The 23,703-nt window shown below is 45.0% G+C and overlaps 1 protein-coding gene across 1 annotated transcript in view; it reads right to left on the reverse strand.

Annotated features, from left to right (window-relative positions):
* The window catches only part of LOC128570574 (acid-sensing ion channel 2), a 285,991-nt gene that overhangs the window by 81,900 nt on the left and 180,388 nt on the right, over positions 1 to 23,703 (reverse strand). The window contains exon 2 of the mRNA XM_053569873.1: positions 20,856 to 21,006. Coding sequence (XP_053425848.1) covers positions 20,856 to 21,006 — 151 coding nt within the window. The remainder of the gene's footprint in view (positions 1 to 20,855; positions 21,007 to 23,703) is intronic.

Raw genomic sequence — 23,703 nt, forward strand, 5'->3', positions numbered from 1 at the left:
CCAAGCTGGTCCACACAGGGGTGAGGACCCCTGTGGAGGCAGCTGACAGTGAGTTACGGGTAGGTGGGAGGCTGTGTAGGGACTCATAGCCAGGGGTGAATGAGTTCATGGGGGCTCAGCAGGGGCCCAGGCTGGGACGCCCATCTGTAGGGACCTGGCTGGTGTGACTGCTTGTGTGGCTGGTGTCTTCCTGGTCTCTGCTGCCTGTAAAATCATGTAGCTTGAACACTGGGAACCTAGTTTGTCAAGGTTCATCCTTTGGGACTCACCATTTTGGGCGATCAGAGAGAGAGGCCTGCAGAGTCCCAGTCTGCGTCTATCAGGCCGCTGGGCTCACACCCTGCAGCGGCTCCTCTGTCTGCCACTGTCAACCCACTGCTGTGGTGCCACTCTGCATTTCCTGGGGACTGAAAAGCATGTGTGTGCATGTACCTGTCGTGTGTGTGAGATCAGAAGAGAAAGAGACAGACAGAGAGAGAGAATGGGAAAGAGGGAAAGTATCTCTGAAATGAAGGGCCATTGCTTTATTTCTTCCAGTTTCTCTAAAGCATTTCCTGAGCTGCTGCTTTGGAGTTCAGAGAACAGAGAGAAAGAGCTGACCCTTGGGAGGACCAGCGGTGGAGCTGGGCGCTTCACACCATTCTGCATCTATCCCCTCAGCCACTGGGCAGTCAGGCGTCAGATGCCTGCTGTGGGCACGTACTGCTGGCAAGGGCTGGGGCTCTAGCAGGAGGCCGAGCAGAGTCTCTGTCTTCCCGGAGCTCACCCTGGGGGGCTGAGAGGGGTGGAGAGATGGCTGCTGTCGGCCAGGGCAAGGAGAAGCAGAGCAGCGGGGCAGGGTGGGTGTGGCTCTCCTGGGCAGCAGTCAGGGAGAGGCTGTTCAAGGCGACAGTGGCTGTGCAGCAACCTGAGTGGAGCTGGCACGTGAGCCAGGGGACGACCGAGGCAGCAGAAAGACAAATGCCCTGGAATAGGGATGCCCTTGGCCCATTTGCAGGGAACACCCAGGAAGCCAGAGTGGTAGGGACATTTACCCCTCGCAGTTACCCTGAGAGGTAGGAGGTAGCTCTCCCATTGTATGGATAGGCAAACAAAGGCTCAGAGGCCTCAGCTTGCCCTGGCCACACAAAGCAAATCCAGAACCAAATTCTTATCTTTCGGGCTACAAGGCCTGCACCCTCCACCTCGTGGCCTTGCCCAAATGCTTAGTGTTTTTCCAGTGTCACTGGTGACATTCTGCGTTGGTTGGACCCCTTGGGACTTTTCCATCTGGGTCCTGAGCTGCTGAGCTTTGAATCCCTCTGGGACATGGCAAACATGAGGTCAGCTTTGGGGTTTACCCACAGACCTCATCTTACTGGATCCTCCCAGCTGTCTCCAGGCAGGTGTCCATATCTCTATTTTATGTGGTATTAAGTTTTATTTTATTTTCTCCATTATCTTCATTTTACAGGTAAAGAAGTCAAAGCTCAAAGAAAGGAAGGGACAAGCCCAGAGTCTATGAATTGGGGCTGCATAGTTTTGGAACTAGGAGAGCCCTTGACACTTCTTTAATTCAACTAACTTTTTGTCTTTCAGATGAGGAAACTGAGGTCCACAGAAGAGAGACCAAACCCTACGGCAGGTGGCAGCAGGGCAGAGCCCAGGGTCTGAGTCTCTTGACTCTTTGCCCTCTTCTGCCCTCTGTTAGCTAGAAGAGCACTGGTCCCAGATGACAGGCCAGTAAGTTCCAAGATGGGCAGGGATGGGCCCAGCAGCCTTTGTTTGTCCATCTCAGAGTTCAAGGGAAAGCCCAACGAGTGTGGGACAGTGACAGTGATGGGGACCAGAGTCTCAGGCCTAGTCCTAGAGAGCTCTAATGGGAAGGGCCTTCTGAATGCTGTCTGTGGTCAACTAGGGGCTCCAAAGAGGCCCGAGGTCTAGAAAGAGAGGCAGAAAAGGACATCAAGAAAATTACTGACTCTGAAATCACAGAGGCCTGGGTTTGACTCCTAGCCCCTCCCTTAACAGCTGTGAGACCTCGGGCAAGTTACATTGCCTCTCTGAGCCTTAGTTTCCCCTTTGTTAAAATGAATGGGGGCCCGTCTCCATTCTTTAAAGAATTTTAGCTTTAAAATTCTATGTGCTGAAGACCATGTGCAAATCTCTTCACCTCACTGCATCTCATTTTAATCTTCTACAAAATAGATTAAAAAAAAATATACGGCTGTTTGGAACTCAGTCAGCAGAGGTTGAATTTTCTAAAGACAGCACAAAGAGCTCACCCACTGCCGTCTCTCTAAAATTGGACGGTGAGCGTCTTGTTCTCCCCCTCCCACCTCCCCTTGTCAGGGAGGCCCAGGAAAGTGGCGTCCCTCCCCAAGAAGATCCAAAACCATTCCGGAGATGGGCAAGCTCACGCTTGACTGCTCACAGGTGACATTTTGAGGCTTGGCAAGCTTCCAGAAGAAGAAAATCAACATTGTGGCTCCACGTGGGATGGGCTGCAATTGTCTGTCCAGGGCAGCTGCAATGTTCTTGTGAGTGGCTGGAGATTCAGGAGATCAGGTGGCCACAAGAATTTGGTGAAAGCTGCAAACTTCAGTTTCTCCTGGAGCACACTAGTATTTCAAAGACCCTATGACATCAAGGGCAGAGACGAATACACTCTGTAGAACTGAGTGTTACCTAAAGCAACATTTTTGTTTTTTAAGTTTTCATGAAGGAACACTATCTCTTGATGGAAAGAACGAAGGAGGATTAAACCAGATGTGGATTCAAATATGAGTTCTAATATCTTTTAGCCATGGGATCATGGCACAGTCCCTGAACATATTCAGGAGCACTTACTGCATTTGTTAAATCTGTTACATGATTAGAACTTCCCTCTGTCATAAGAGTGGAGAGGATCAGAGGCCAGGATGCCGGCAGAGCTCTTTATACACTGTAGAGGGATGCACCCACTTTGGGGAAGGAGACAGTTAATGTTAGGATTTAGTTATGTGACCGAGAAGTGTGGCTACACTTGCATTACTGCTAAACACAATATTTTCAAAACACACATTATTGAAGGCACCGCATGCAGAGTTGGGGTTAGTCTCATTACAAAATGATTTACCCCAACAATTCTTTAAATAATGAGTTTCCCTAGTACATTCGGGCCCAGAGATTGCAAATTACTTGATAGGAAGGCTGATGATACTGGGTGGGTGACTGGCATCCAGGAGATTTTGAAAAGCTACCAGAAAGTCTTTGAAATTATAGGGGAAGTCTGTGGATGGTTAAGGTTCTATTTATAAAAATTCTGTTTACACACACTGACGGCGGAAGTTAGGTACAAGCAGATTGCAGGACAGATCATGTATATAGATTGTGATGTGATTATAGAATTCGAAATCATCCAAAGCATTACTGCATTCATAGTGACTTTGTGTTATCGAATGTTTTCTCAATCAATGAATAAGAAAAGCATGATAACTTTCATGTGAGGGTGATGGCTGAGAAATATTTTTGATGTTAAGACCTTCCAAATGGTGAGAAACAGTGGTCTAGATAAGAGCTTTTCACACTTGAAAGTACATCTGAGTCACTTAGGGGACCCAGTTACAGGGCAGGTGCAGGTGGGCTGAGCCTGGGATTCTGCATATCCGACATCTCCCAGGTGATGCCAGTGCTGCTGGTCAGAGGACCACTTTGAGTATCAGGACTCACAGGAGAACATCTATGTAGGGTCCTAAAAGAAATGTACACATATTTTAAGCAATGTTATCTATGTTATTACCTTTTGAGGTTGAATAGAAGGGACTGTTACTGGTACATGTTCATTTTACTTGCAATATGTATGCTTTTCTGTATGAAATAATTAATTCCAATAAGATCTCTTAAAATGTGCGTACATTTTTGGGGCACCCCCTGTATACTTTAGCAGAACACATCAGGCCCCTGGTGTGATCTGGTCTCTCCTTACCTCTCCGACCCCAGCTCTCATCCTTAAAGCCAGATGCCAGCACAGCTCCAGGCCGTTCTTGGCCTTTGCTTCTCATCCTCCTCCCTCTGCTCGGGACCTCATCTCCCCGGGACCCCACATCTTCCTCCAACCCCTGCACACTGCACAGCATCCTGCCAAATAAACCTGAGACGAAAAGCCAAGGTCATCCCCTCTCCAAAGGTCCTCTTTTCCTGCCTTCCAGAACTGACCACCACCTCCTTTGTTTTCCATCTATCTTGTATCTATTATAGCACTTGATGACATTAATTGTTCACCTTTCCCCTGACCCAATTGCAAATGCCTGGCACTCCTTAAGCACTTTATTATGAAAGCTGTTGGATGGATAAATTTCCAACTTCTGTATAAAAAGAGCCCACAAGGTATTCCCTAGGTTGTAAAATCTTCAGAAACCTTTATCACTGGAGTGCCTGGCACATAGTAGGTACACAATGGAGATTTATTAAATAGGAGACACAAGCAGGTCTCATTCCTCTGCTTTTGGATGTTCTCCTCTGATCACTGCCTGGCTGGCTGGGAGTTTTAACTAGACCACATATACAGGGTTCCATAAAGTTCTTGCGCAATTTACTATGTGAAACTATTTTAAATTGCACATGAACTTGTATGCAATGATGTCCACCTGTATTTTCTCTTTTTCCTTTTTTTGACTCTTCTTTGAGCCCTTTTTATTGTTGTTGTTGTTTTTCTTTGCAGTTTTTGTCCGGGGCTGGGTTTGAACCCGCCACCTCTGGCATATGGGACCGGCGCCCTACTCCTTTGAGCCACAGGTGCCGCCCCACCCTGTATTTTCTGCATAGCACTTAGTATGTGCTCTAGGCAGGTCTTCCCAGAATGATAAAAGTCAAGTTGCTGGGCAACACTTGTGGCTCAAAGGAATAGGGCACTGGCCCCATATACCAGAGGTGGTGGGTACAAACCTGGCCCAGGCCAAAAACTGCAAAAAAAAAAAAAGTCAACTTGCTTCTGGCTGCTTCACAGGCACCTGCCTCCAACAGTGCTTCTGATTTATAGCACCAGTGGAGACCCCCCTCCAGCACGGAGGCCCACTCGGACAGTGAGCACAGTATCTCTGCTGGCTACTCCCCATCCCTGTGCTCTGGACTCTCAGAATCCAGGCCAGAGCCTGCTCCTCTCATTCTAGGAAGGTCCTTAGGACCTGGCGCCACAAGTATTTTTCCTGGGAGCGGCAATGTCAGAGAAACCATAGCAACCATCAGCATCCACGCCTGCTATATCCCATTTGTAACGGGAGATAGGAAACATGCTACCCCTGATAGCTGCTCAGGCCTTCCAGCTACTCTGAACATTTATGATTATTTTTAATTTAATTTGTATTTTTATCAAAGCAATATATGTACATAATTTAAAAGGCCAAATGGTACTGCGAGGCTTCTAATGAAAAACAGCAGCTTCCTGCCCCACCTCTTCCTACTCCTTGAGTCCCGCTTCTCAGAAGTAACAACTCTCACCTAACTGTTTGAGAGGTTTATTTCCACGGATGTTAACTGCTTGGCAGTTATTTCTTGGTTTTAAAAAATTTTAAATCCTATCTACTGAATTCCTATCATGTAGGAATCATCCACGATCATATTATACTGGCTGCGTTTCCTACCTAATCACAGGAGATGAGGATCTAAGCTCCTGAGATGAAGTATTGCACCCACTTCCTTTCTTATCACCCTCCAAATACAGGTATATGATGGTTTGGTTAAATCATTATTCCGATTTTACATAACTATCATTCTGTAAATATTGTCTCCAGCCCAGCCCTGTAGTATATAATGTTTTTAACCTCTTTCTTGTGACACGATTTTGTTTCCTTTTGTTTTGTTTTGCTTTGCTTTCTCCTTGTGGGTTTGTTTGGCTTGCTGGGTACTATCACTAGAAATCTCAGGACTCTATGGGTGAGCTGTAAAACACCTCTCAGTACAGCCAGCCGGATCAGTAGGGGTCATCCCTGCTGGGCCTGCCCTGTCCTGCTCCAAACTGGAACAATTGCTCTCTAGACCTCCTGCTCAACTGTCATCCGGGTTCTTCTCTTCATTCTTTTCGGGGAATTCTCCTTCTGTCAGATCCCCCGTTTCTGGCTTACACAATCTTCTTTCTTGATTTACATTTGCATGTGCTGGTAACTTCCTGAACAAGTCTTTGTGGGAGACAGACTTTGTTGAAACCAAATTCTACCCTTACTCTTTGTTTGTAGTTTGCTGGGTACAGAATTCTATCATAGACAAGAAATTTTTCGTCTCCCAATTGGAAGGCATCATTCCATTGTCTTTTGGTTTCTACTGCTTCTGTTGAGAAGTTTTGAGCCATTCTGATTCTAGATCTCAGATGTGTGACTTGTTTTCTCTTTCTGGACACTTATAAAATGTTCTCTTTATTTCCTTTAGCCTGAGTTTTGCCAGGATATTACTTCATTTGGTTGTTTTGCCATAATTGCAGGCAGGACTTGGTGAACTCTTCATCTAGAAAATCATCCACTTCAGTTGAGAAGTTTTGCTGTATTAGTTCTTTGGCACCGTCCTCTTCTCCATTCTTTTGGTTTAATTATTCTAGAACTCCTTGGATTAGAATGTTGGACTTCCGACTTAGAAAAAGAGGCGGAGCAAGATGGCAGCCGAGTAACAGCTTCCTTGCATCTGGGCACCGTGAGTCTGGGGAGATAGGACTCCAAGGCATCTCTGGCTGGTGGGAACTGCCTATCATCACTCCTATGAAGATACAGGGAGTCAGCGAGAGACTTCTGGACCCCAAGAGGAGGACTAAAACAGTGGAAAACCGGCAAGTGGTCGCGTGTGTTCAATCCGTCTAAACCCGCCCACAACTGTAAGTTCAGTAGCAGCGAGACTGCAAACCAGAAAGGCCTTACCTGTGAACTGTTTTGATGTCCTTGGACTTGGCACTGAGTTGAATTGCCTTGGGGAAGGCCTGAGCGGGAGTGCGGAGAACTTTGGCCGTTGTCTAGGGCCCCAGTCTGAGCCGCTGAGCCAGACGGAGCTAATAGTGTTTGGTGGTGGGTCACACGGATCCATTGTCAGTGATCTGCCCCGGCAAGCTCCGCCCTCAGGGTCACAGAGCTAGAAACGGGTGGGAGCTGGTAACCCAGCAACCAAGTAGCCTAAGGGTGGGGTTTGAGCCGCCTTGCAGCCCTAACCCTCAGGGGCAGAGTGAGACCGTTTTTGGCACACTGAGTAAGTGGATAGCCACTTCAGCAGCGATTCCAGCGAGAAAGCTGGGAAAGCTTCTGCTCAGCAAGTTTACAAGTCAAAGTGCCTTTTAAGTAGGCTGAGGAGAGATTTAGGGTGTCTACCTGCTGGGGTTTGAGAAATCAGCAGCCTCCAGTCGTATCAGAACTGTGACTAACATCTCATACCCCAGAAGACCACGTGTTGCCCAGACAATATTCAATAACATATACAAACTGCTTTGTTTTTGGTTGTGTATTTTTTTCTTCTTTTTTTTTTGGTTTGGTTGTTTTTTTTGTTTGTTTATTTTGACGTTGCTGATGTTCTTTTGTTTTTTTAATTTCAATCTTTTCCACACAGATCCCTTTTTCTTTCTCAATTTTCCTAGTTTAATTATAATTTCCCATTGCTGCCTTTTTTAATAACTTCAACTTCATTTTTGCTAGTGTTTCTACCAATATAATTTGGTTTTTCACCCAATTTTTTCCCCTTAAAATTTTCTGTTTGCTTCTTTTGGTTTGATTTATAGCATTTTTGTCTTTCCTCTCTACTTGGTGGAGGTGGGGTACTGTGTCTGATCAGGTTAGCAAAGAGCTGCTGACCTCAAGGGAACCACGCAACTGGGCACCCCCAGAAGGTGGGGTTTTTTAAGGTTGTGTCAAAGTACTCTACTGTACACCTATATTGCCCTGTCTCCCTCTTTCTGTGCCTCTCTTCCTTTTGTCAATATTCCTTATACCCACCCCCTCTCCTTTCTCTATCTTTCTTTTTTTCTTATCACTCAGTCCTCCTTTCTTTCATCCCCTTTTTTTGCTCTTCAACCTTCCCACCCTTCTGGTCCTGTAACCCTTAGTCCACAGGCACAAGAACTTAAAGAGCAAGAGGAAGTGAAAGGAAAATTAGGGCAAGGAAACAGATAAAAGAAATCACTCATGAGGAAGAATCAGCAGAAAACTCCAGGCAACATGAAGAACCAGTCTAGAACAACCCCACCAAGGGACCATGAGGTAGCTACTGCAGATGATTCCACCAGTATAGAAATGTTAGGAATGACAGAAAGGGAATTTAGAATACACATGTTGAAAACAATGAAAGAAATGATGGAAACAATGAAGGAAATTGCTAATAAAGTGGAAAATAACCAAAAGGAAATCCAAAAACAGAATCAAATAAGAGATGAACGATATGAAGAATATAAAAAGGATATAGCAGACCTGAAGGAACTGAAACAGTCAATTAGGGAACTTAAAGATGCAATGGAAAGTATCAGCAACAGGTTAGACCATGCAGAAGAAAGAATTTCAGAGGTAGAAGACAAAGTTCTTGAGATAACTCAGACAGTAAAAGAGGCAGAAAAGAAGAGAGAGAAAGCAGAACGTTCACTGTCAGAATTATGGGACTTTATGAAGCGTTCCAACATACGAGTTATAGGAATTCCAGAAGGGGAAGAAGAATGCCCCAGAGGAATGGAAGCCATACTAGAGAATATTATAAAAGAAAATTTCCCAAACATCACCAAAGATTCTGACACACTGCTTTCAGAGGGATATCGGACCCCAGGTCGCCTCAACTCTAACCGAGTTTCTCCAAGACACATTGTGATGAACCTGTCCAAAGTCAAGACAAAAGAAAAGATTCTGCAAGCTGCCAGGAGTAAGCGCCAGTTGACCTACAGGGGCAAATCCATCAGAGTTACCGCAGACTTCTCTAATGAAACTTTCCAAGCAAGAAGACAATGGTCATCTACCTTTAATCTACTTAAACAGAACAATTTTCAGCCCAGAATTCTGTACCCTGCTAAGCTAAGCTTCAAAATTGACGGAGAAATCAAATCATTTACGGATATACAAACATTGAGGAAATTCGCCACAACAAGACCAGCTCTACAGGAAATACTTCAACCTGTTCTGCACACTGACCACCACAATGGATCAGCAGCTAAGTAAGAACTCAGAAATCAAAGGACAAAACCTAACCTCCACACTGATGCAAAAGATAAAACTAAGCAATGGACTCTCACCATATAAGACGAATAGAATACTACCACACTTATCAATTATCTCAATAAATGTTAATGGCTTGAATTCCCCACTGAAGAGACATAGATTGGCTGACTGGATTAAAAAACACAAGCCATCCATTTGCTGTCTGCAAGAAACACACCTGGCCTCAAAAGACAAATTAAAGCTCCGAGTCAAGGGTTGGAAGACAATTTTTCAGGCAAACGGAATTCAGAAGAAAAGAGGAGTTGCAATCTTATTTTCAGATACATGTGGATTTAAAGCAACTAAAGTCAAAAAAGACAAAGATGGTCACTTTATATTGGTCAAGGGAAAACTACAACAAGAAGACATTTCAATTCTAAATATTTATGCACCCAATTTAAATGCTCCCAGATTCTTGAAGCACACCTTACTCAGTCTGAGCAATATGATATCTGATAATACCATCATAACAGGGGACTTTAACACACCTCTTACAGAGCTGGACAGATCCTCTAAACAGAAATTAAACAAAGATGTAAGAGATTTAAATGAGACCCTAGAACAACTATGCTTGATAGACGCATATAGAACACTCCACCCCAAAGATAAAGAATATACATTCTTCTCATCACCCCATGGAACATTCTCCAAAATTGATCATATCCTGGGACACAAAACAAATATCAACAGAATCAAAAGAATTGAAATTTTACCTTGTATCTTTTCAGACCATAAGGCACTAAAGGTGGAACTCAACTCTAACAAAAATGCTCAAGCCCACCCAAAGGCATGGAAATGAAACAATCTTCTGTTGAATAACAGATGGGTGCAGGAAGAAATAAAACAGGAAATCATTAACTTCCTTGAGCATAACAACAATGAAGACACAAGCTACCAAAACCTGTGGGGTACTGCAAAAGCAGTTTTGAGAGGAAAATTCATCGCTTTAGATGCCTACATTCGAAAAACAGAAAGAGAGCACATCAACAATCTCACAAGAGATCTTATGGAATTGGAAAAAGAAGAACAATCTAAGCCTAAACTCAGTAGAAGAAAAGAAATATCCAAAATCAAATCAGAGATCAATGAAATTGAAAACAAAAGAATCATTCAGAAAATTAATGAAACAAGGAGTTGGTTTTTTGAAAAAATAAATAAAATAGATAAACCATTAGCCAGACTAACTAGAAATAGAAAAGTAAAATCTCTAATAACCTCAATCAGAAACGATAAAGGGGAAATAACAACTGATCCCACAGAGATACAAGAGATCATCTCTGAATACTACCAGAAACTCTATGCCCAGAAATTTGACAATGTGAAGGAAATGGATCAATATTTGGAATCACACCCTCTCCCTAGACTTAGCCAGGATGAAATAGACCTCCTGAACAGACCAATTTCAAGCACTGAGATCAAAGAAACAATAAAAAAGCTTCCAACTAAAAAATGCCCTGGTCCAGATGGCTTCACTCCAGAATTCTATCAAACCTTCAAGGAAGAGCTTATTCCTGTACTGCAGAAATTATTCCAAAAAACTGAGGAAGAAGGAATCTTCCCCAACACATTCTATGAAGCAAACATCACCCTGATACCAAAACCAGGAAAAGACCCAAACAAAAAGGAGAATTTCAGACCAATCTCACTCATGAACATAGACGCAAAAATTCTCAACAAAATCCTAGCCAATAGATTACAGCTTATCATCAAAAAAGTCATTCATCATGATCAAGTAGGCTTCATCCCAGGGATGCAAGGCTGGTTTAACATACGCAAGTCTATAAACATTATCCACCATATTAACAGAGGCAAAAATAAAGATCACATGATCCTCTCAATAGATGCAGAAAAAGCATTTGATAAAATCCAGCATCCTTTTCTAATTAGAACTCTGAAGAGTATAGGCATAGGTGGCACATTTCTAAAACTGATTGAAGCTATCTATGACAAACCCACAGCCAATATTTTACTGAATGGAGTAAAACTGAAAGCTTTTCCTCTTAGAACTGGAACCAGACAAGGTTGTCCTCTGTCACCTTTACTATTCAACATAGTGCTGGAAGTTCTAGCCAATACAATTAGGCAAGACAAGGAAATAAAGGGAATCCAAATGAGAGCAGAGGAGGTCAAACTCTCCCTCTTTGCTGACGACATGATCTTATACTTAGAGAACCCCAAAGACTCAACCACAAGACTCCTAGAAGTCATCAAAAAATACAGTAATGTTTCAGGATATAAAATCAATGTCCACAAGTCAGTAGCCTTTGTGTACACCAATAACAGTCAAGATGAGAAGCTAATTAAGGACACAACTCCCTTCACCATAGTTTCAAAGAAAATGAAATACCTAGGAATATACTTAACGAAGGGGGTGAAGGACCTCTATAAAGAAAACTATGAAATCCTCAGAAAGGAAATAGCAGAGGATATTAACAAATGGAAGAACATACCATGCTCATGGATGGGAAGAATCAACATTGTTAAAATGTCTATACTTCCCAAAGCTATCTACCTATTCAATGCCATTCCTATCAAAGTACCTACATCGTACTTTCAAGATTTGGAAAAAATGATTCTGCGTTTTGTATGGAACCGGAAAAAACCCCGTATAGCTAAGGCAGTTCTTAGTAACAAAAATAAAGCTGGGGGCATCAGCATACCAGATTTTAGTCTGTACTACAAAGCCATAGTGGTCAAGACAGCATGGTACTGGCACAAAAACAGAGACACAGACACTTGGAATCGAATTGAACACCAAGAAATGAAACTAACATCTTACAACCACCTAATCTTTGATAAACCAAACAAGAACTTACCTTGGGGGAAAGACTCCCTATTCAATAAATGGTGTTGGGAGAACTGGATGTCTACATGTAAAAGACTGAAACTGGACCCACACCTTTCTCCACTCACAAAAATTGATTCAAGATGGATAAAGGACTTAAATTTAAGGCATGAAACAATAAAAATCCTCAAAGAAAGCATAGGAAAAACACTGGAAGATATTGGCCTGGTTGAAGACTTCATGAAGAAGACTGCCATGGCAATTGCAACAACAACAAAAATAAACAAATAGGACTTCATTAAACTGAAAAGCTTCTGTACAGCTAAGGACACAATAACCAAAGCAAAGAGACAACCTACACAATGGGAAAGGATATTTGCATATTTTCAATCAGACAAAAGCTTGATAACCAGGATCTATAGAGAACTCAAATTAATCCGCATGAAAAAAGCCAACAATCCCTTATATCAATGGGCAAGAGACATGAATAGAACTTTCTCTAAAGATGACAGACGAATGGCTAACAAACATATGAAAAAATGTTCATCATCTCTATATATTAGAGAAATGCAAATCAAAACAACCCTGAGATATCATCTAACCCCAGTGAGAATGGCCCACATCACAAAATCTCAAAACTGCAGATGCTGGCGTGGATGTGGAGAGAAGGGAACACTTTTACACTGCTGGTGGGACTGCAAACTAGTACAACCTTTCTGGCAGGAAGTATGGAGAAACCTCAAAGCACTCAACCTAGACCTCCCATTCGATCCTGCAATCCCATTACTGGGCATCTACCCAGAAGGAAAAAAATCCTTTTATCATAAGGACACTTGTACTAGACTGTTTATTGCAGCTCAATTTACCATTGCCAAAATGTGGAAACAGCCTAAATGCCCACCAACCCAGGAATGGATTAACAAGCTGTGGTATATGTATACCATGGAATACTATTCAGCTATTAAAAAAAATGGAGACTTTACATCCTTCGTATTAACCTGGATGGAAGTGGAAGACATTATTCTTAGTAAAGCATCACAAAAATGGAGAAGCATGAATCCTATGTACTCAATCTTGATATGAGGACAATTAAGGACAATTAAGTTTATGGGGGGGGGAAGCAGAAAGAGGGATGGAGGGAGGAGGGTGGGGCCTTAGTGTGTGTCACACTTTATGTGGGCAAGACATGATTGCAAGAGGGACTTTACCTAACAATTGCAATCAGTGTAACTGGCTTATTGTACCCTCAATGAATCCCCAACAATAAAAAAAAAAAAAAAGAAAAATTAAAAAAAAAAAAAAAAAAAAAGAATGTTGGACTTCCTGGATTGATCCTCTAATTTTCATATTTCTTTCTCTCTCTATTTCCACCTATTTGCCTTTTTGTTTTACTTTTTTGGAGGAATGTCCTCAATTCCAATCCTTCCATGGATTTTAAAAAAATGTTTGCAATGATATTTATAAATTTAATTTCTTCTTCTCTGAATGTTCCTTTTTAATAGCATCCTGTGTTTGTGTTTATGGATGCAGTAACATTTCTTATCTCTTGAGAATTTTAATTAAAGTGTTTTGATGTTTTCTGCTTTATTTTTTATTTATCAAACACATACTGTCTATTATTATCCAGCCAGTTTCTAAACACTTCATAAATATTAACTCATTTCAATGCTCCTAACAACCCTATGAAATACATAATATTATTGTTCTCATTTTAGAGGTGAAGAGAGGTTAAGTAACTTGAGGCTCAGAGAGGTTAGGTAACTTGCCCAGAGTCACACAGCTGGTTAATGGTACAGCCGGGATTTGAACACAAGCAGTGTGGCTCTATTTGTGCTGTGGCCCACTGTCTTTATTTCCTCAATGTTTCTTTCTTGTTTGGTTTTGGATCCTGTTCTATCAGTGGTTTCCCTCAATGTCTGGCTCTTTGTGCCTTCCTGGTTAAGAGGTCGTTAGAGGCTGCCCAGCCTTTCCTTGTGTGTTTGTGGACTTAGGAAGGACTTATCACTCTAAGGGGACCTTACATAGGCAATTTGAGGACTTCCAACCATTAATGTCTGTGGCTCTTTCCTCTGAGCTCATCAGTTTCTGCAGGAAGGGATCATCCAAACTTCTGCTCAGGGGTGGATGGGGTAGATGAGTCTGACTGAGGTTCTTGCTACTCAATGAGCAGAATTTTTGTAGAGCTCCTCAGCTGGGCCTGATCTCCCCCAGTCCTGTTTCAATATTATCTTCTGCTGGGGCTGCGGTGTGGGGAGAGATCTTTTTTTGTTTGTTTTGGGCCGTGGGCGGATTATCTGGGGAACTAACAGCTCCTTTTCGGGACTTTTAACTAATTCTTCTGGGGTGAGCTGTACCTCTTATTCCTGTCTTCAGCAGCGGGGGGTGCCTTGAATTCTTGATAATTTCTGGGGCTTCTAGGGTGAGAACTCCTGACTTTTTTTGGCCTCCCTGGTGTGGGCCCTTAGTTTTCAGCCTTGTCTGCTCTGCCACCTCAGTTGCCACTTACCCTCTGCCTTACATCTTCCCCAATTTTCTGACATCTACACACTGCTGTTTTCTCTTCCATCTTCTTTGTCCCATGGGTTTATACTTAAAAGAAAAAGCCTCGATTGTCATTTATGTGGGGTTTGGGAAAGAGACCTCCTGTAAACATATATGTTGAACCCACAGTGTTTAATCAGAAGGCTAGATTGCCATCTTCCCTGAGGCTCTGGTGCTCTGCGAATATGTCATGAACAAAAATGTCATGAACTTCTTCCCATCCTGGGAGAAGGCAGAGATGCTTAGAGTTGGTTTCTGGGATGGACACAGCCATAGCACCAAGCAACACTTTTTCGTAACAATAAAAATTCCACCGCCCATCTAGTGGTTTTCAAACGTGGCTCCTTGGGGTTGGAAGTAGGGAGCAAGGGAGAAAGCAAACAGGATCCCCATCTCCAGTTGAGCCGGAGATGTTCTGCTTTTGTCTGTTTTCCATGTGGGGACTGTGCTAAAGCTTTCTTTCAATATAATGATAATGCTTTTGGAAAAGAACAGAGGGAAAAATAGACAAGGAGGACCATGGCAGACCTACCATTATCCCATTCTCTCACCAGAGACATCGCAGAACCTTTTCCTCGAGCTATTTTCATGGCACTGCTTCTACAATCACATTTTGAATATTCAAGGAATTTGGTGATCACTTTTGGGTTTGGGTACGGGTTTTAAGCTTGGGTCACTACTTAACCAGGTGTGTGCCCCTGGAAAGCTTACAACCTCTCTGGGCCTCCATGTCCTCCTCCTTCAATGGGGATTATAATGCCTTGTCAGGAGGGTAAGCAGGAATGTTCCTGGCACATAGTGTAGCTACTCATTAACTTTAGCTTCTCCCTTGTTCTGGCCCTAGCAGTGTGCACAATTCCAGTAATTTTGTTTTCTCTTAATATGGATTTATCACTGGTATATATCAGTGAGCCAAGATCCCTGACCTCTTGAAAGGGGCAGAGAATGAAAAATAAATAAGTGAATTTTATATGGCATACTTGAAGGTGATACATGCCAAGGAAATAAGAAAATGTCAAGCAGATATAGAGGGGTGGGAGTGGGGGGTGGGGTTACAATTTTAAACAGGGTGGTCAGGGCAGGACCTCATAGAGAAGGTGACACTGATATCTGAGCGAAAGCTTGATACAGGAAGGCAACTAGCCACTTGGATATCTGAGCAATGAACATTCTAAGCAGAGATTACTAGCAGAAGCAGGTGTCCTAAAGTAAGAGTGTCCTGGAAGCAGCAGGGAAGCCCACGTGACTAGAGCCGAGTTAACGTGGCTGGTAGGAGGTGATGAGATCAGAGGGACCCTGGGTGCCAGATCTTTACTCCTATTGTAGCACAGCTTTCGAAAAGAATTCTTTTGCTTAAAATTATATCTAATATATTATTGCATTTATGCTTATTTAACACTGGGCTTTGGGGAAATCAAGACTGAATATATTTGATAAAATAAGCGTATTTCATCAGAGTAAATGAAAGATAAAAAGGGATGAGAAAAGAAGGTGCCTACATATGGTCTTTTCAACCAAGGGTGTCCAGGCTTTTTTTTTTTTTTCTTTCCCTGCCACACATTGGAAGAAACAGCATTGTCTTGGGCCACACATTAAATACACAAACAATAAGGAAAGCTGATGAGCCCAAAACGGGTCTGTGCATGCTTTTCGTGATATCTGACATCACAGATAAGCAAAACAGGCCTCAAATCATACACGTACAGCCCATGGGCCAGAGGCTGGACACCCCTGAATGTATTTAGACGTTGAGTTCCTTGGAGAGCTCCCTGCACACTGATTCTGGTTTCCTCGGATGTAATTCACTCTCAACCTCACCTCTCCCATTGTGTGGCCATTCATGGGACAATGTGCCCAGCACCGTTGTTCTTTTGGGAACTCCTTCTATAACCATTCCTCACCCAGCCTCCTCAGGGTTTACCTGTATTATGAGGGAACTCACGCCCCTGCTCACTGCTGATTGGTCCAGGGGCAGGCACCTGACTGGATCTGGGCCAATGATTTCCTTCCCTGTTTTGTTTTTTTTTTTCAAACAGGACACAGTCAAAACAGTCTCCTGCTGGTGGTGGAATCTGTAAAATATAAAACTCAGGATCCTATTGGGAGACATGTATGGAAAAAAAGTGTGTGGAAAAAGCCTGCCTCTAGTAAGAGAGAATGAAAGAGATTCAGAGAGAAGAGTGAGAGGGCCGAGGACGGAGGAGCCCTCGGTTCTAGTTGTTTCTGGCGCTGCTTCCTTGCCTCTCCTGCTGGCTGATTGTTAGCTTGTCTTGGGTTCTGAGGGCAAAACAATTCCTTTTATGCCTGAGCTTGTTTGATTTAGGTTTCTCTCACGTGCAACCTAGATAACCCACTGCCTATTTCTTTTATCTTTGAAGTCACTCAGAGGTTTCTACACAGAATTTCATTTTTAACAACCTCCCCCCTGCCTTCAATTTAATTTCCATTAAAAACCTCTGGCCATGACGTCTGCACGTCTATAGTCCAGGACAGCTTTTCTGAAAGTGCATTTTGTGAGATCTTCATAAAAAAGAAGGTTTCCATGGTCAAAGGCATTTGGGAAATAGGTGCTGCATGCAATATTCCTATCTTGGAAATTTAAGATGTAGCACATCACAAACTCCTATGATGAATAAATGCGTTTAATGTTGTCTAATCAGGGTTCCCTAGATTCTTTTTGGACCCCAGGTCCTTTTTATTTTCATGCAATATCCCAAACTCCTGACATTCCACAGGGCCCATTTTAGGGTACACTCTCTAGGTCCCCCAGTGACTGAGCCCACCTTCTTTAAAATGGCATAGTACCAGGGTACCCCACACAGAGATGCTTGCCCAAGGGCATTGTCAGCCTGGAGGAAGGGACATTTTTGATGATTTTCATAGAGTCATCCACAGTCTGGGTGTAACCAAAGGAGGTACCTTTCTCTAACTCACTTCTTGATGCGTTACATGTTGACCATGGCCTTGTGAACCATTGCTACCTTCCCTAAAGATCCTTCCTGTTGGTCAGAATTATGTCCAGAGGAGTTATTTCCTCCTTAAATATTTGAGAGGTAAAGCTATCTATGTGGCAGGAAGAATGTACTAGAGACTCTGCTTTGAGCAGAATGGGCCTTCTGGATATTGAAGTACTTCAGACTCCCAAAGTGTGAGATATTTGCAACATCCTCTGCCTCTGGATTTTCTGCCTATCCCCCACCTACGGGGGGGTCGTGATCATCCTTCCACTGCTGACTGTGTGCAGAGAGCTCTCATTTGAACTTTACAGCCATGCTGCAAAGTTACTGGGTTTTATTTGCTTTGTTCATCTCCATTTTACAGATAAGGAAACAAAGGCTCAATCAGCTGTCCTCAGTCACAGAGATAGGAAAGGAAGGGCTGGGATTTGACCTCGGGTCGGTCTGACCCTATCATGCCATTCTTTCTGTCCTCCTACACTGCCTCTGCCATCAAGCTGCCTGTGCCACTCCTCAACAGCCACATTTTAGTTCTTTTCCTTTCTTTTTCATGGTTACCCAAATACCTCCTGTGAGGCCCTGGCTCCTTCCTCTGGGGACAGAGAGGTGGGAATCTCAAGGAAAGAAGATGGCATTGTGAGGCCAGCTGGCTCGGTGCGTCAGGAAGGCTGCCTCTGGATGGCCACGGCAGGGCTGGGCCTGGCTCTACCCACAGTCCTCGGGAGCAATGACCAAGCAGCAGAAGTGTCTGTACCTCTTCTGCGTCTTCCTGGACAATCATTCCTCACCTGCCAGAGCCTATGTCTCATCCTTGGCTTCTCTCCCACCCACGTAGGACTCACCCCACCAGACCAGGAAACAGCTTGAGGCGACCAGATTCTCCAAGAGGCAGCTCCTTGCTTAGTGGGTTCTCAGCCTGAAGAAAGGGAACTATGGAGGTGGCCCTGATGTGAGAATTCAGGGGCCCTGCTTGGGGGAAGTGACTGAATCTCAGCCTTCTTCTCTGGCAAATGGGGGCAAGGAGTTCTGCCGGTCACTCTAGGCTATGGTGAGGGGGAAGCCAGGAATGAGGAATATTGCAACCCCTGAGGAATGCTGGGAGGTGGTTTCAAGATAAAAAATCCCAGAAGCCAGCTTGGTGCCCATAGTGCAGTGGTTAGGGAACTGGCCACATGCACCGGGGCTGGTGGGTTCGTACCCAGCTGGGCCTGCTAAACAATGACAACAACAACAAAAAAAAATGGCTGGGTGTTGTGGTGGGTGTCTATAGTCCCAGCTACTAGGGAGGCTGAGGCAAGAGAATCTCTTAAGCCCCAGAGTTTGAGTTTGCCGTGAGCTGTGACACAATAGCACTCTACCCAGGGCAACATAGTGAGACTCTGTCTCAAAAACAACAACAACAACAACAAAAAAAAAATCCAAGAAGCCACCCAAAGCCACCACTAACTGCTGCCCGATATGGTAGCCACTAACCCCCTGTCCCCCCTGGCTGTCTAACTTTAAATTAATAAAATTAAAATTATATTAAAAAATTCAGTTCCTCATTCTCCTAGCTGTATTTCTAATGCTAAGTTGTAGCTGGGCATTGTGGCAGGTGCCTATCGTCCCAGGTACTTGGGAAAATGAGGCAGGAGGATCTCTTGGGTTTAGGAGTTTGGAGGTTACAGTGAGCTATGATAGTGTCACTGCACTGCAGCCCGGGCAATGGAGAGAGACTCCCATCTCTAAAAAAACCCGATAATAAATAAATAAAGATAAGTGTGCAATCACCATGGTGGGTTGTGGCTAATCTATTTGGACAACACAGGCAGAGAACATTTCTACACCCCAGAAAGTTCTATTGGACAGCAACGATCAGTTTCTTCCCTAACATGTTTCTTCTGCCCCACCCCCCTTTGAACCTGTCCTTCCTGCAGACTGCTTCCCCAGAAACCCAACCTTATAAGAAATGGTTCAGGGGTGTACAACCTGTGGCCTGTGGGCCGCGAGTTGAACACTCCTGAAGTGAAAGGGACCGATCTCTCATTTAGGGGTACAGCTCAAGGACCTGACAGGCATCCTGTCTTCTGCGTCCCTGTCAATGACCTGCCCAGTGTCAGGCACGGGGCGAGCCCTTAATCCTGACGATAAATTAGTCCTGACTTGGTATAGCTCGTGGTCCAGTCAGGATGACTAATGGTGCAGAGCTTGGGTCGGAACAGTCCTCATTGTATAACTTCAACGATGTCATTGCTTCGTGCCAGGCCTTAGGGGGATGAGGATGGTCTACAATAGATAGTCTCAGAGGTTCTTCCCTGTTCTGACTATCTGTGGCTTTGGGGTACAGAATGCAGACCTCCTGGGGTAACCCAGTGGTCAGAGCCCTGCAGGGCCTTCCCCGCTTCCTGGGCCCCAAGCTGAGGGCCCAGGGCCTCTCTTCTTGCCCTCCTCAGACTCCTCTCCTGTCCCCCTGGCAACCCTCTCATTGTGACCAGCCTTAATCTTACTTTGGATCTGTTTCCATGCTTCTCCTTCTTCGTCATGTCTTTACCCTCTCTTCCTGGTGAAACTTCAACCTGTCGGCATGCCTTGGCGTATGGCTGCATCACTCTAATCTCTGCTTCTGTTGTCACACTGCCTGATCCTCTGTCTGACCTTCCTGTATTGCTCTTATAAAGACCTTTGTGGTTATGTCAGGCCCACTTGGATAATCCAGGACTATCTCAAGACCCCACCCAAATACCCTGTGCACTATGGTGCTGTCACGGAGCTCCTCTGTGACTGTGTGTCTCTCCTCAGATCAAGGACTTGGTCTTTGTTACTTTAACATCCTTACTTTAGTGTAAAGCCTGAGACAGTATACAGGGTTACTGAACAGTTTGCTGAATAAATAAATGAATGCCTTAAATAGGTGTCAAGGCCCATACACCTGGGACCCCCTACAGCTCACATAGGCCAGCGTCTAGGCCCCCGAGTCCATGCTTTGGTTTTCCAACACTTCACGGCCCCTCCACCTTCCTGTTGGGCAGGAGCCTGCTTTCCTTTTGCCTGGACTCCTAGCTGGATCAGGATGGCTGGAAGGGGAAGAGGCTGGTCCATCCTTTCCTCTTCTGAGGTCAAGCCACTTACCTGCTCCACCACACCTGCTCCTTCAAATCTTCCCCAGTGCATCCTCTCCATACCTCCCGCCCCCACCCACCTTCCCTCTCCAGTATTCCCATGGCCCGCCCCTCCCCTCCCCTGCGAGAGCTGAGGAAACCCAGCGCATCCCAGCCCATGCCTGGGACATCTTTACACATGTCACAGACCCCTGCTGGAGAGCAGGCCTTCCCAGGGTGGGCGAGGCCTGGCCACCTGAGCCAAGCCAATGCTTCAGATAGGTCCTGCACCCCTCTGCCATTGCCAGCGCCCCGGTCCCCATGCCCAGCTCACCTGTCTCTCCCCAGATGGGCAGGTACTCGTCCTGCTGAATGTCCAGCATGAGCTCCAGCCCGTTGCCTGTCCCCCCCTTGACTGTGGTGAGCAGAGGTTTGCCATCCTCGCCTGAGTTAAACATGTAACACTTCCCATATTTTGTAAACACCTGAAGGAGAGAAGAGAGAGAGAAGCACATGGGTGACTTCAGATGGAGGTTCACAGACTGGAAAGACCCCCGAACTCTCAGTGCAGGTCAGAATCTCCACAGCCCCTCACGATCACCCCTCCTGGAACCACTGATTCTTCTCCCGGGCTGATGATATGAATTTTGCCAGGTAGACTTCTGGCATCTAAGAATAAATTTGACATCCTTTGGGGTTTGTTGCAATAGGAGCTTATCTTCCCTCCCTCTGAACACTGGCCCGGGAGGCCCTGTTTATTTCCAGGCGTTACCTATCATATGTGTGGTCCCGCGCCTCTGATCACACCTCCAGCTCCAAGCTCTGTCCCAGGCTCCAGAGACACCGATCTCACTCCTCTGACCCTCAGCTCGACCTCAGCCTCCCCCTACCCCATCAGACAATTCTTCTGCACCCATGTCCCAGGAAACAGCATCGTCACCTGCTGAGGGGCACAAGTCAGGCCCTCAGAGGAGCTCAGTGCCTGCCAGGACTCACTCTGCACCTGTCTTGAATTCAGCTCTTTCTCTTCTATGCTGCTGTGATTTAGGACTCAGGAATTTCTTGTCTGGACTGCTCTGGGCACCTTGCTCAACTCTTGGACTTCAGACAACCTTCTCCAGCTCATCCTCTAAGCTAACCATGGTGCACTCTTTCTGGAATGCAGATCTGATCCGTTAAACCTCTTCTGAAAACCCATCAGGGCTCCGTCCCCTCAAGCTGAAATCCAGACCCGCCTTGCCCCATCTTCCATGACTCCCTCTGCCTGTTCCTCCTGTCTTTCCTCCTGCAGCTTCCCACCTGACCCACAGGGATCTGCTAGCAGGTTGACTAAGGGCTCACGTCTAGCCAGTAGGCTCAGGGATCATTTCTGCTTACTCACTGCTTGCTATCCACAGGGGTCCCAATGGGGTGCTCTGGAAATGTGTGAATGAATGAGAGAGCAGGTGAGTGGGTGGAGCCAGACCAAGTCACTTGCCCCACCGCAGACACGCCCAGCTCTTCACACACGGTGGCTTTCTGTTTCTTCCTTCTGCCACCTATAACTCCTCTCATTCCTCTTTCTGCCCGGACAACCTCCAGCTGTCCTCTAAGAACAGACCAATACATTTCCTCTTCCAAGAAGCCCTCCTGAGACCCTGGACCAAGCTGGTTACTGCCCTGCCTTGCTGCTCCCCTCACGCCTTCACCATAGCCCCCGCCTGGTGGCCCTGAATAGTTGGTTCTGCATCTCTTCTGAATTGGCCTCTGCCTCTCATTTCTGAGTCCTGGCCCTTGGCGCATGGCTGGCGCACGGCAGCTCTGTCCACTTTTGCTTGATGAAAGCATAATTACAGAGAGTTATAGTGGTGGTGTGGGAAAAGCTCAGGGCAAGGAACGCAGAGATTTTTATCCAAGTTTTGACATTGATACTTAAACCTTCCAAGCCTCAATTTCTCCATCTATAAAATGGGAGTTCTCGTCTTTGCCTTTGCTAACACTCAAGGTTATGAAAATGATCAAATGAGGTAAGGCATGCAAAAGTGCTTCAAGAAGGATAAAAGCTTTCTACAAATGCTACGGGTTATTATGGTTATGGAACTGCTTTGGAACCTCAAGCTGAAGCCAAATTACATCTGGCAAAATTGGCTGGAAGAGAGCCAGGCTGACTGTGCTGGATCCCTGCAGCTCCTGGAATTTGGGCCCAGGCCACCTCCTGGACCAGGCTTTCCTGCACTGTCCCGTCCTGCAGGATGTAGGTCACAGGGAAGCTCGTGGCTTCCCTTCCTTCAGTGCAGAAAAAGGTGAGTAGCAGGAATGAGCACTGGACACTGTTTCTTTCATGTGATCTTGATAGCTAGATGAAAGGAAGGAAAAGGAGCCTTTGCCATATGCCAAACATTGCCAGATGCTTACTGCTGTTGTCTCATCTAACCCTTGCAACCATGACCTTGGCGGGGGGTACTGCTATGCCCATTGAGCAGAAGAAGAAACCAAGGCCCAGAGAGGTTAAGTGACTTGCCTAAGTTCACACAGCTAGTAAATAAAACGACTGGGATTCACTCCATGTCTAATTCTAACAGACATACTCCTGGTGTGCCGTCCTGGGAGGGACTTGAGGGTTTTTGTCACTGGGATGTTTTTGAGCCACATCCTGCTCTCTCTGCTTTGTTTTTCACATCACCCACTTCATATGCATGTGTTCCTACTATATGCAAGGATTAGAGGGATTGCAAGAAGTATGTGCCCCATTTTCTGTCTTCAGGCCCTGTAGGAAGTGCTAACTGAACACCAGATTCTGTATATTTCTCCAATATACAAATCAGCTCTGAGTAGCACTATTCCGGGACAGTCAAGGCCCACTCTTTCAGCTTCATAGTGGGGGAGAGCAGCTGGAATTAGCACGAAGTCCACATCAAATGTGGTTTTTCAAAGAACTGAGTTTTATCGTCACTACCGCATCTAGCTAGCAATTGAACTTGGCTAATGCACTTGTCCCTTGGAGAGATGATCTTGGGGACCACTGTCACGAAGAGATATGAGCATTTTATAGTTAGCACATCCATCACATGGGGTTCAACACATCTGGAATAACTTCTGCTGTGTTCCAACAGAACTTTTATTTTTTGTAGACACTCCAAGAAGCCTATCTCCAAAATTGCTTATCATATTCATTTGCCTATCTGTATGATGAGATTTGCAAG

The sequence above is a fragment of the Nycticebus coucang genome, chromosome 18 (assembly GCF_027406575.1).
Source record: "Nycticebus coucang isolate mNycCou1 chromosome 18, mNycCou1.pri, whole genome shotgun sequence".
Lineage (NCBI taxonomy): Eukaryota > Metazoa > Chordata > Mammalia > Primates > Lorisidae > Nycticebus > Nycticebus coucang.